Source organism: Gopherus flavomarginatus, chromosome 4 (genome assembly GCF_025201925.1).
Source record: "Gopherus flavomarginatus isolate rGopFla2 chromosome 4, rGopFla2.mat.asm, whole genome shotgun sequence".
Taxonomy (NCBI): Eukaryota; Metazoa; Chordata; order Testudines; family Testudinidae; genus Gopherus; species Gopherus flavomarginatus.
In genome coordinates, this window is record NC_066620.1 from 47,318,672 (window position 1) to 47,332,064 (window position 13,393).

A 13,393-nucleotide genomic window follows, 5' to 3' on the forward strand; every position below is an offset into this window, starting at 1 on the left:
TAGTTTCTTGTCTAAAACAGAATGTTACTATTAGACCCATCTAAAAAGCTCATAGGTAGCTTACAGAATATTATTTGATTAAAATGCCTTCTGTGATCTCTCTGAAAAGCGCTTATCTAAAATTTCTAACATTACTCAAGCTTGGTTTAAAAAAAAACAAAACACCCAAACTTTCCTTAAGCATCTCGGAGTAGGGTTTGTTTTTTGAATCTGTGTTTGTATAGTGCCTGTTCCACTGGGATCCTGGTCTAGGACAATACAAATAAATAATAATGGGGCTGGAAGTGAAAGCCTCCTAACAAGATATATATCTTATCAATAATAATATCTTAACATTATAAAAACACTACACACCTGAGCCTCAGCAGTGCTGTATTTTCTGGGGAGGGGGATCTATATGTGTGATGCCCAAGCCAAATTTCAGTGGTAGAGAGAAAAAACAAAGAAATGTTTGCCCAAGGACTTTGGAACAAGGGGCAGTTGGTGAAGATCCATATTACCTAGCAACTGACAATTCAACTGGTCATGGTTCCATCGCAACTGATGTCTCCCATCTATGCCTTAAATTACCAGGTAGGACCAGCTTTTCTCACTTCTGCATGGCAGCTACTATGAGCCAAATCCTGTAACTCCAATAAAGGCCAATTAATTTCACTACACTGAGGTAGGCAGCATCGGAGTCCATGCACCTTGCATAATCCAGTTTGTGCTCCATGGAGGAATTCACAGCGTGAAGGGGTGATGGGGTTAGAAGGTCAGTGAGTACAGATCCAAGAACCACACCCTACCAGCATGGGTAGCTGCTCAAGAGCACTGAGGTTGCAGTGATGCTTCTGCTGAGGTTATGTGCGGGTTGTAGGCAACATTCCCCAGCAGGGGTGGCCCTAGATGAGCTGCCAGCAACTGGCACCTTAGGCGAACCATGCAATCAGCACCACCCACCCCCAAGGGCAGATCTGTGCTGAAGTTTTTGGTAAACTGGGAAACATTTTGCCCCTTTTTTTCCTTTTAATATTTTTAATTTTTTTTTAAACAGAAGCTTAATTATTCAGTTTGTCTGTCCTTCCATCTCTCCAACCAATGTTTCTGAGATCAGATAAAATAGAAACATGAAATTTTCAGAATAGATTTGTACATGACAGCTAGATGATATTTCAGTCTGATTTCAAATAAAAATGCATTACAATATTAATTATAATTTTTATTATTACAAATCCAAATACATCCATTACTCTATTCTGCTTTAACTGCCATTACCACCACATCCAATATAGAAAGAAATAAGAAAACTCTTCAATGAACTTTAACCTGTATTTACAAAATACTCTGAATAAGAAATACTCTGTGCTCTTAAAACATGACTTTTCTTGCTTTAAGTTTTGAAAATTCAGTCACTAGTTCTTTTATATAAATTTTCCCAGCTATTTCATGCTCTGTTGACATTGTGGCAAGTCCAGCAAGTCTCTCTTGCACCATTGTTGAACACAGATACGTTTTTATCAATTTTAACTTTGAGAAGCTATGTTCCTCACTAGCTACGGAAACTGGCAAAGTTAAAAGAATGTGTAAAGCTATAAAAATGTTTGGAAAACTGTGTGTGAGTTTATTTTCACAAACTTCAGTACTTCTTCAGGAGTGGAATGTTTCTTAAGTCATCTTGAAAAAGCCTGAAGCTCACTACACAAATCTGTAGCATCAATGTCTTTTGAATTTTCATTAGTCAATGCTGACTCCAATTTTATACAAAATTCTCCTATCTGTTTTGCTGTTTTCTTTTGCAATCTGTGGAGATCATATAGAAAACCAAATACTGATTCTAGCTGCTGCATCTGTTGGAATCGAGTGAATAGCAGTATCAAGGACTACGAAGTAGAAATTCACTTTGAACCTTTGTTTTGGGTTCTGAATGGGTGTGCCTTGTCCTTCATATGAAAACTGTTGTTTCTTTTGCCGAATGCGAACTGCCTCCGGTTCAAATTCTGTCGGAAAGTCTATTTCTTCAGTAAGCTCGAGAGAATCTACCAAACCTTTCAAACCCTTTATCACTTCTGAATTCCTCCAGAATATTTTTAGTTTGCTGCAGTTTTTGAATAGCAGAATGTATGTTCAAGTTCTTTTCCTGAAGCTGCTTACTGGTGAGGTTAATCTCTAAAAAGATACCATAAAATGAGTGAAGTCAAAAATTTGAACTTAGAAAGGACATTTGCAAGAGCTTCTGCATCTGAACATGCCATATTGCCAGATGATCCAGTAAAGGTAGTATCATCAGAAATTTCAATTAGGGTATCTTAAATGTTTCCAAGTTCATAGTGAAAAGGCTTCAAAGCATCAATGCGACTCTCCCATCTTGTCTGACTAAGCGGTTTGACAGTTAGAGAATTCACATGGCGAGTCAGAATCTCCCAACGGTGTGTTGAGCCGGAGAAAAACACATAAACACGTTGCACCAGGTCAAAGAAACTGCTTGCCTTCAAAGAGCATCTAGCAGCATCATTGACAACCAAATTCAGAGAATGTGCACTGCAAAGAACAAAAAAGGCCCTAGGATTGATTTCCATCATTTTTCTTTGCACACCTTTGCCTTTACCCTTCATATTACTCCTATTATCATAGCCTTGGCCATGTAAGTTTTCAACAGATAATGACATTGTTTCAAGCTTTTGTAGAATAGTTTGAGTGATAAATGCTCCAGTCATTGCCTTCAGTGATATGAAACCCCAAAAATGTTCCTTTATGAGCACTTCAGCATTATCGTCATCTGCAGACTTTTCCATAGCCACAAAATTAATGATCATCATTTGTTCAACATGACTCACATCTGGTGTACAGTCCAGTATTATTGAAAAGTATTATGCAGAATGGGCAGCTTCTATAATTTTCTTTTTAATGGCATTTGCTAGGATTTGAATCAGTTCATTCTGCATATTTTTTCCTAAGTAATGAACCTGCGTTTCATGATCAGTTATTTTACGTAGATGCTCCTTCATGACTGGATCAAACAAAGCTAGGTATTCAACAAATTTTAAAAAGTTTCCATTACCTTCAGTGTATAATTTTTCATTTCTACAGCGGCCGTGGAATGCTAAATTTTGCCCACCAAGAACTCTCACTAAAGCAATCAGATGCTCTAATATTTGTTGCTGATATTCTTCTTTTTCCTTGATCACACACAGATTTTTTTCATCGATAGTTTTTCCTTTTTTCAATTGTAATTCAAGTTCTTTCCAATTTTGAAAACATTCCAAATGTTCTGTATTTCTTTCATGTGAAGAGAGAATTGAAGATGTTTTTCCAGTCCTTCGAACCATTTTCAGTAAGTGATGTACCAATTGCTTGATTTCTAATCAACTTGCAGCAAAAGCAAAACACAGAGTCCTTCAACACTGAATATTGTAACCAGTTTCGATGAATTTCTTCCCCATTAATGAGTTTCCTCTTGTAATGCTGAGCAGACAATTTTCTTTTACTTCCATCCTTAGGGAAGGGAAATTAATGAACTTGTTCAGGTCCATCTTCCACGAGAACTTGCCGCACATTGTCATCACATCTGGGCCATGAATCTGGGTCCCCATACTGTAACTTGTTTGTAACTTCCTCATCCTTTTTTCCTTCTACTTCATTTACTTCCAGAGGCGTAGCGAGCGCCCTCCGTACCCTCCGACCGGAGGGGGCCCCGCAAGGAAGGGGGCCCCTAAAAGTGGCAAAAAAAATGTAAGGTATAACTAGATAAGTGACATTTATTGACGCTATTGCACAATCCATGTTGGTTTTACTGACAAAACCGTGAAGTTATTATGATACATCATAATGCTATTGGCTACATCAGTTGTCTGTCGGTCAGTTTCGAATTTTAGTTGGACCCATTCAAAGAATGTGTATTTGCGTTCATAATGGCGGTCGGCGGATAAATGTTATTAATTTAGTTGTTTAGTTTTTTATCGTTTCTGCATTGTAAGGGGCCCCGGACATATGTTCGGAGGGGGCCATGTTCTTTGTTGCTACGGCCCTGTTTACTTCAGTTTCTGCATGTGTCCCTGAAGGTGAATAAATTTGTCCATGCTGTGAGCTGCCTTCATCTAGAAGTAAGCTTCCATCTTGAGTTTCCAAACTGCTTTTTTGTGGATGTGAGCTACCCTCATCTCGAAGTAATATACCTTCATCTTGATGTTCCAAACTGCTTCCATGTGGATGTGAGCTAACCTCCTCTCCAAGTAAAATTCCTTCATCTGGATGGTGTGAACTGAATCTTTATTTGGATTAAAGATAAGATATTTCAGGAAGGATACCTGCTGTTTTTCTTGGTCCTTTTCCTTCTCAGCCTTTCATTTACGATACTCAGTTCCTGAGGGTTTTCTTTTTCCTGTGCTCCTGGCTGCAAGCATTATAGCGTTAAGGATGGCTGACACACCACATGGTTGGCAATTTAAACCACATTGCAGCCATCCCAACATGTCTTTTCACTGCTTAAAGGTTCAGTGATTAGTAACATATACTCACTTACCTATTGAAACAGTTAGTTACAGTATTTACACAAAAGCAAAATGACCTTTTTTGATGTTATAACCCGACATCAGTTGTTTGGAAAGTAATCCCCTTCCTCACGGTTACCCTCTTGGAGTGTGACATCATCACTTCCATATTCTATTAAGCATTAATGCTGTTACTTTTCTTTTATTTATTTATTACATGTGAACCAGTTATAACAAAGAAAAGTTCATAATTATATAGCCCGATAATAATGCTTAAATATACTCACATTTTGGATTTATAATGCTGAAAGACATTATTTTTTATTCTTTGGCATCAAGAAACACAATTTTCCACAGTATTCGCTTGATTCTTAACCATCTACCTGCAATGTGTGTTAAAATGACCATTTGACATGTATCAACTCATGATATCTCCACTCTACGTGAATTTCTGGCTATGCGACCGTGATGTATATTCAAGTTAGGTGTCACTAGCATTGCAGCTCTTGCTGCTGGCGGATGTGTTTCACTGTGGTTGAGTTATTGCTTATCAAAACTGTGGAGAGGGTCATCTTGACCCTACATTGCAAATTGGAAAAAAATTGCTAAAATATTATTTATTTTTGCAGTAAATAAAAGATTTGACATATTAATAAATTCTTAGAAATGTAGATGAATTGTAATTCATATTCCCTCTGTACACACACAGGAATTGAAATAATGACAGTATAGTTATTTTATTTGTATTTTTTTACCTTTTTCATTTTTTTCATTTTTTATTTGATTTTTTTCCTCGAATTTGGCACCCCATTTAATTTGGCATCCTTGGTGACTGCCTAGTTCACCTATATGGATGGGCCATCCCTGTTCCCCAGACTTTTGCCAGTCATCCCCATGCACAGCTCATATAGGCCCTGTTTAGACCAGGAAAAAAGGAGTTGTTTTTAAAACATTAACTAGCATGTTTGAAGTCACACTTTTTAAAATACCACTTAGCATCTAATAGACAGGAATTAACAGGTTTACAAATGTTTAAACACTGGGTGTTCAATATGAGGATTCTCTCTAGAAACTCTCTTTCCTAGACATGCCCATGGAGGATTCTCTGAAGACCCAGCAGCAGGGACTGGAGCGAACAATGTCTCTAGAACTTTCCATCACAGTTCCAGCAGGATGGCCAGGGCATTCTCTGGCTACATTGTCACTTTTTCTGTGTCACTAGCAGGGCAGACAGCTCTCCCTGTTCAAGAGAGTTCTTTGGAAGGTGGAGAAGTTGACTTCTTTCCCCTTTCCTCCTGTGCTCTATCGCCAGCTGTAGGTTAGGAGCCCTGTGACAAGGTTGCTGAAGCATTGTCAATGATGGATATAAACTGAATATCCAACCTGTTTACCTTAAGGAGTGAGCTTGAGATCAATATGGGTGGCATTCGATCTGCAAGGAAGCTGTATCACTTTGGGATTTCCATGATGATGTGTGGTTGGTTTAGAGTGACTAGAGAGAGAGTGTGAAAAATTGGGATGGGGGTGGGGGGTAAGAGGTGCCATTATAAGAAAAAGCCCCAAATATCGGGACTATTCCTATACAATCGGGACATCTAGTCACCCTAGGTTGGCTTTGCATATTTTTTAAATTTCCCATTTGTTGTCATTGAACTTTTCCTTATTAAAAATGGCTGCTGTTTCCCACTTGTTCGACTAGGGCTAAAGCCAAAAGGCCCTCAGTCAAAATGGCCACCATTTATCTTTGCATGGGGGAATTGAGGCTGCTCATATTAACGACAGCCATCAACTCCCACTGTTTTCAGTAACAATGAAATCAGGTTGCACTCAGGAAAGAAGGCAGTGACTGTGTGAGGAGGGGGAAGAGACTGGAATGTTGGCTTGGCAATTACAGATAAATGGGGGACATAGAAAGGAGAGTGTAGGGAAATGAGTGGCAAACAGGGAAAATCTGTAAAAATAGGGAACTGTAAAAGGAGGAAAAGTCTGAGGCCTGGTAAATAGAGAGAGCAGGTATGGGACAGTCCTGTCTGGGAAAATGGGAGGAGAATGTGAATGAAGGCAAAGAGGGAGGTAGGGAAGGGAGACAAGAGAAAGACAAGGGAGAGGAATGGCAAAGGCTGGCCCTACCAAGGTTTAGAGAAGAAGTAAGCAGCATCCTGCTCTGAGCAGCCAGCACAGTGGCTTGCATGTATGTGTTGTTAAGGTTGTATTTTGAATGTGAAATTATCACATACACTTTGGGGATGGGAAACTTCTTGCTAAAGGCTTTCGAAAAAATTTTTTTTCTGAGGGCTTGTCTACACGGTGCATTAGTCCACATAGCTAGAGCCTTGCAAATCCGCAAATAGCCACTTTATATCCCTGGATAGCTGCATCTGCAGATGCATTGTTTACCATCTTTGCTGATCACTGATCCAAGTTTTTGTAACCCTGCAGCGCTCTAACAGTGAGATTGAGATAAGGATGCTGGTGCATATAAAAAGTGGAGTGCAGATCGCAGGTCAGACACAAGTTAATTATCTCAGATGCGGATCCAAATTTTTTTTTTTATCTGTGCAGGGCTCTCTGCATAGCTGGAAGGGATATAAATTCTAATGCACACCAATATGTTGTGCACTAACATTCATGTGGACCCTGCTGGTGCACACTGAAAGTTCTGTGGTGTGCATTAATGTAATCCTGTTTCAAACTGTACTACGTTAACATGCAGTAGGGCTCTTTCAGTGCGTGCCAGCAGGGTCCATGTGGGCTAGTACACGTTGGGAGTTTACAACCTAATTAGTGTGGCACCATGTAGATGAGCCCTGACTCATGGTTTTTGAAAGCTTGGGATTGGTAATACTAGTGTGAGGGAATGAGGCTGTCTCCTCCTGCAGGGAAGGGTGCTGTAAAACAATGGGTGTGGTTCCTCGCTTTTGACCTCTGGCTCTGCGTCTTGGGGAAATCATCTTGCAGGACTATCCTATATCTCTCTAGCTGGGCTCTGGCTCAGTGTATAGAGGGAATGCCTTCTCTCATCTTTGGGGCTCTAGTTCCCCAAAGGGAGCAAGAGGGCAAAGGGGTAGACCCTGAACCTGTCTTCCCTGATGGGAGAGGGTTCCTGCAGGGGCCAAAGGCTTGGATTCTCTCCATCGCTACTGCAATCTTCCTGGATGGAGCAGGGAGGCTGAGAAAGCCTGTGGGCTGGACTTTCTTCACTCCTAGTCAGGCAGGATATACACTACAGTTTGAAACAGGATTACATTAATGCACACCAAAGAACTTTCAGTGTGCACCAGCAGGGTCCACATGACTCGGGAGCAGGATCTGTTTGTGTCGTTTCACTGGCAGGCAAGCAGGGTTGGCATTTTCCCCCATCCCCATCTGGGCTCTGGCTCCCCCAATTCAGAGGGTGTTCAGCAGTGAAAGGCTCCTGGCTCCTCTCTCAACATTTTCTGGGCTCTGGCTTCCTCTAGAGAAGTGGTCGTTGGGGGAGGGTGAGGAGCTGGATCCTCTCCCCTCCACTTCCATCTTCCCCATGGGGCACAGACTGAGAGCACGTGCGGGGGGGGCTCCTTTCTTTGGGGACAAGTATCAGAGGGTAGCTGTGTTAGTCTGGATCTGTAAAAGCAGCAAAGAATCCTGTGGCACCTTATAGACTAACAGACGTTTTGGAGCATGAGCTTTCGTGGACTTCAGATGCAAGGGGAGTCCTCCTGCTGCCAGGGTAGGGCGGCTGGATCCTCCCCCTTGTCCTGTAGGGGGCAGGATCCTACCTCCCCGGGCTCCCGGCTTCCCCACGTGGGGAGCCCCTCTTCCCAGGGCCCGGCCCCAGGCACCTGGGAGAGCATACCTGGCCTCCGGGAGTGGAAGTGGGAGAGCGAAAGGATGGCGCAGGAGCTCCGCCCCTCTCCTGTAATTGGACAGTCAGCTTCCGGGAGCCTGCCGGCCTGCGGAGGAGTCGCGTGCGCCAGGACCGGTGTAGGGACTGGCCCCGCCGGGCATCTGTGTCCACTTCCCCTGCAAGCCGGCGGCTGCGGCTGGGGCCGGGGCTGCGCGAGCGGCGCGGGAAGCTGGGCGGGGAGGGCGCGGCCATGGCTGGGGATGGGGCAGAGGAGGAAGATGAGGAGGGGGCAATGCTGGCGGGGCCGCCGCCGCAGCCCAATGGGTTCCTCCCGGGGAAGGAGGCCGAGCGCGGCAGCCCCGCGGCCGGGGCGGATGCTGGGGCGCTCCCGGAGGCGCAGGCTATGCTGCCTGCCCCGGACTCGGGCCCGGGCGTGGCGCGGGCGCCCATCCGGCTCTCCTGGCGCAGGCTGGCGGTGCTGGCCGTGTTCAGCCTCTACTCGCTGCTGAACGCCTTCCAGTGGATCCAGTACAGCATCCTGAGCAGCGTCTTCGTGCGCTTCTACCGCGCCTCCTACACCCGCGTGGACTGGCTCTCCATGGTCTACATGGTGGCCTACGTGCCGCTCATCCTGCCGGCCACCTGGCTGCTGGACACCCGCGGCCTGCGCCTCACCGCCCTGCTGGGCTCCGGCCTCAACTGCCTGGGCGCCTGGCTGAAGTGTGCCAGCGTCCGGCAGGACCTCTACCCGGTCACCCTGCTGGCCCAGACCGTGTGCGCGGTGGCCCAGGTCTTCATCCTGGGGCTGCCCTCCCGCATCGCCGCTGTCTGGTTTGGGCCCAAGGAGGTGTCCACTGCCTGCGCTGTGGCCGTGCTGGGCAACCAGGTGAGCGGAGGGGAGGACCTGGGGCAAAGGGGAGGGGAGAGAGCGAATGGGGAAAGGGAGCAAAATATCCGGGGGGGGGGACGGATGGGCTGTGTAAGAAGGTGAGAGTCAGGTTTGCGCCCTTTTTTTTAAAAAAAAGAAATGCCAGGTTGAGTCGTGGGGGAGGAGGGGTAGATCAGTGTTCATCAGTGCAGTAGCCACAAATCCATGGTTTAGAGAGGAGAAATCAAGGTTAAGGAAGAGGGGAAGGAAATCCAGACAGGAGGAGGAGAAGAGAAGTATCTGGTTGAAATTGGGGAAAATCTCAGAAGACGCTGATAGGAGGGAGGGGGACGGGACACTCTTGGATGATGTATTTTTGCGTGCTCGCTTTTGCAATATAGCAGACAGAGTTGATGTTGTTTGAGGAAATTTAAACCCAAGAGAGATTTTCCATTGATACACACACAGCAAAATCCTTTATCACAAGAAGGTGAGATTTAAAATCCAGTGCTTTTTTGTGCAGAGCCGTAACTAGGTATTTTTGAGCCTGAGGCAAAAATATAAAATTGTGCCCTCCCCCAGGGCCAGCTCTTCGGCTGCAATTCCTCGGTGGGTCCGTCAGTCCCTCTCCGAGGGGAGGGCCTGCCGCCGAATTGTCGCTGGAGAATGAATGAAGCGGCGGCGGTAGAGTCTGTGATTTTGGGGAATCAACTCGTGATTTTTGATTGCTTGGGCTGGTAATGTTGCTTCCAAGATGGTCTTTGGTTCCAGTCCAGTTCCAATCCAGAGAGAGACTCACAGGTTAAGAGAGGAGGGAGGTGCTGGATATCAGCAGTGGCCACTAGGGATCAGCATGTGTCCTGAGAATGCTGGGAGTTCAGGTTTGCAGGGCAGGATCAGGGGTGGCAGGTTTGTAGAAATTTTGGTGGTGCCCAGAACCTGCCCCTGCCCAAACTCCACCCTCTCACCCACCCAAGTAGGAGGGTGAGGGGTGAGGTCTGGGAATGGGAATGGGAGGGGCTCAGGGCTGGGGCAGAGGGTTGGAGTGTGGGGGGTGAGGTCTCTGGCTGGAACTGGGGATGAGGTGTTTGGGGTGCTGGAGAGGCTCAGGGCTTGGGCAGAGGATTGAGGGTGCGGTGGGGGGGTAAAAGCTTTGACTGGGGGTGTGGGCTCTGGGGTGGGGCAGGGCTGGGGATGAATTTGGGGTGCAGGCAGGCTGCTCCGGGACAGGGGCCAGAGAGAAGGACTCCCCCCAGCCCTTTCCCTGCCGGCAGCAGCAAGCTCTGGGGGAAGAGCCCCCCTTTCCTGCCCCCCCCAGCAGCACATTTACCCCCACTACTGTCACTACGTTGGCTCCTACGGCCCCTCTCAGGTCCAGGCATCTCCCTCGCTTTCCTCATGGTCGGTGCCGGGAGGTGCTGTGTGCGTCTCCTCCCCTGCTGTTGCCCCTGACTGTAGCCTCACTGAGGGTGAGGGATGGGGCTACCTTCTTGCCCAGCATGGAGCAGGAGTGGTGACTGTGGGAGGAGGGCCCCCTTTGCTGCTGGATGGTCCCACTGGAAAATGAAAGGGTCTGAGGGGGAAGGGTAGGCTCAGTCTGTCTGCCCTGGCAGTGGAATTCGGGGGCACTAGGACCCTGTGGCAGCAGTGGCTGCAGGGAGGCAGCATGGAGCTGCTCTGCTCTGGGGCTGGAAAGTGTGGAGGGAGGGAACAAGTCAGGGCCGGTGAGACACTTGGGGGAGGCGCGGGGGGGGCGGGAGATCACCCAGGTTATAAATATCTTCATGCCAGCGGCTTTTTTGTTTTTTTTTTTTGGTCCCTCCACTGCTTTCTGTGCCCCTCGGCTTTGTGTGCCTGAGGCAAGAGCGTCACTCCTCTTGCCCTTGTTATGACACTGTTTTCGTGCGTCCTCTCCACAAACTAATGAGGTTTTGCCTTGCAGGTGAGTGTGGTAGGCCTACATAGGGGAAAATCTAAACTAGTTATTAATTTCAATGCTGGCATTGTGACAGAAACCTGACTGCGCTGATCCAGCATCTCTTCTGAAGTTTTCAAGGGCATATGGGTGTTCGAGGCTCATTATAATTTAATGGAGGCTTTGATTGATGTATGTCTTTTAAACTAAATAAATGTTATAGAAGCTAAGTTATCTGTCCCTTATAATCCAATATGGCAAGTATTTAAACAAACCACATCAAAGAACAAAACTGAGGTAACATCACCAAATAACTTACAGAGACTCGTTTCAAATATGTACAGCATGGTTCCATTTTTAACAGAGTTTTTCACTAATCCAGTGAAAGTTAGGTAAGCATTGAAGAAAAGTAATGGAGAAACAAGCTTTAGTTGATACTTGTGATGGGGTGAAAAGTCTGGTTAGCTTTATGTTAAATAGCTGTGATTAACATTTTCCCAAACAAAAAGCAGAGAAAATAAACACTATAACAAATACAACTATAATACTGCAGCATCAGGGATTGGGGGTGGGGGAAAGAAGATGGTGGGGGATGAGTCATATGGAGATGTAGGCAGGGCTTATGGTCTGAGCGTGAGCCTGGGGCAAACTGTCATCTATTCCTGAGTCGAGCCATCCTTGCATCAAGGCTTGCCTTCGTGTGCTAGTCTACTTAGGTATTAGCTCTGTGAAATCCCTTTAAGAACTGATTACCCCCATTCCCTGCACACATCCGTGACTCCCCATCTCAAACCGTCATGTGTTGTTTCTGTGGGGGACGCCATATGGAGGTGGGATGCTCGGGGTAGGCAAGAGGGTCTGCCCCATTCATGCTCCTAAACTCAAGTAGAAGTCTTCATCCTCACCAGCTGTAGTCCTGGTCTGATGAACCAGTTCAGGACAAACAGACTGGGATTGTACTTTGATGAGTCTCAGAAGTCTTGCCAGGACGACTGGATAATTCATGAGAGGAGCTGGTAATTTCAATCTTGTGGAAATTCAACTGAAAGTCTTCTTACCCCACCATAAGAGTTAGTTTGTTAGTACTAAGGCTACGTTTTAGTCACAGGTATTTTTAGTAAAAGTCATGGACAGGTCACAGGCAGTAAACAAATATTCATGGCCTTTGACCTGTCCATAACTTGTACTATATTCCCCTAACTAACACTTGGGCTGGGGGACCATGGGTGCTCTGGGGTGGTGGTCAGGGGGGCACTGCAGGGACTGGGTGTGGTCTGGAACCCCCTCTAGTGCTGGTTGGGGTGAAGGTTTGGCAGAGCTGGCAAGCTCCCTACTCAGCTCCAGGTGTCCTTGCAGCTTCTAGGGGAAGGGAAGGCCAGGGAGGCTCCCTGCATTGCCCCTGCCATGAGCTCTGGCTCTGCAGCTCCCATTGGCTGGGAACCACAGCCAGTGGGAGCTCTGGTGGTGGCATCTGCAAGCATGTGCAACATACGGAGCCCCCTGGCTCCTCCACTTAGGAGCTGCAGGGGCATGCCAGCAGCTTCTATGGAGCTTCCCCGAGGTTGGAGCTTCCCTGCACCCCAACCTCCTGCCCCAGCCCTGAGCCTCCTCCCACACCCAAACTGCCTCAGCAGCGGCCAGTGCTGCTTGCCCAGGGGCTGCCTGATGTGCTTGGGCAGCCCTGGAGCCAGCTGTACTGGTCGCTGCAGAAGTCAGAGGTCACGTGACCTCTGTGACAGACATGCAGCCTCAGGATATGTCTACACTACGAGATTATTCCGATGTTACATAAACTGGTTTTGTAAAACAGATTGTGTAAAGTCTAGTGCACGCTGCCACACTAAGCACATTAATTTGGTGGTGTGCGTCCATGGTCCAAGGCTAGCGTCGACTTCCGGAGCATTTCACTGTGGGTAGCTGTCCCGTAGCTATCCCATAGTTCCCGCAGTCTCCCCCGCCCATTGGAATTCTGGGTTGAGATCTCAGTGCATGATGGTGCAAAAACAGTGTTGCGGGTGATTCTGGGTAAATGTCGTCACTGAATCCTTCCTCTGTGAAAGCAACAGCAGACAATCATTTCGCGCCCTTTTTCCCTGGATTGCCCTGGCAGACGCCATAGCATGGCAACCATGGAGCCTGTTTTGCCTTTTGTCACTGTCACCATATGTGTACTGGATGCTGCTGACAGATGCGGTACTGCAGTGCTACACAGCAGCATTCATTTGCCTTTGCAAGGTAGCAGAGATGGTTACCATCCCTATTGCACCGTCTGCCATTGTAAACTGGCGATGAGATGACGGTTATCAATCATTTTG

The 13,393-nt window shown here is 46.5% G+C and overlaps 1 protein-coding gene across 2 annotated transcripts in view; it reads left to right on the forward strand.

The window, feature by feature from the left end:
• The first annotated feature begins 8,526 nt into the window (after window positions 1-8,526).
• The window catches only part of FLVCR1 (FLVCR heme transporter 1), a 38,349-nt gene continuing 33,482 nt past the window's right edge, over window positions 8,527-13,393 (forward strand). The window contains exon 1 of one of the 2 annotated variants that reach the window (XR_007773994.1): window positions 8,527-9,181. Coding sequence is in view for 1 of the 2 variants with exons in the window: in XM_050950230.1 (XP_050806187.1) it covers window positions 8,546-9,181 (636 nt within the window). In the remaining variant the exon portion in view is untranslated. The remainder of the gene's footprint in view (window positions 9,182-13,393) is intronic. The other variant, XM_050950230.1, reaches the window with a different exon arrangement.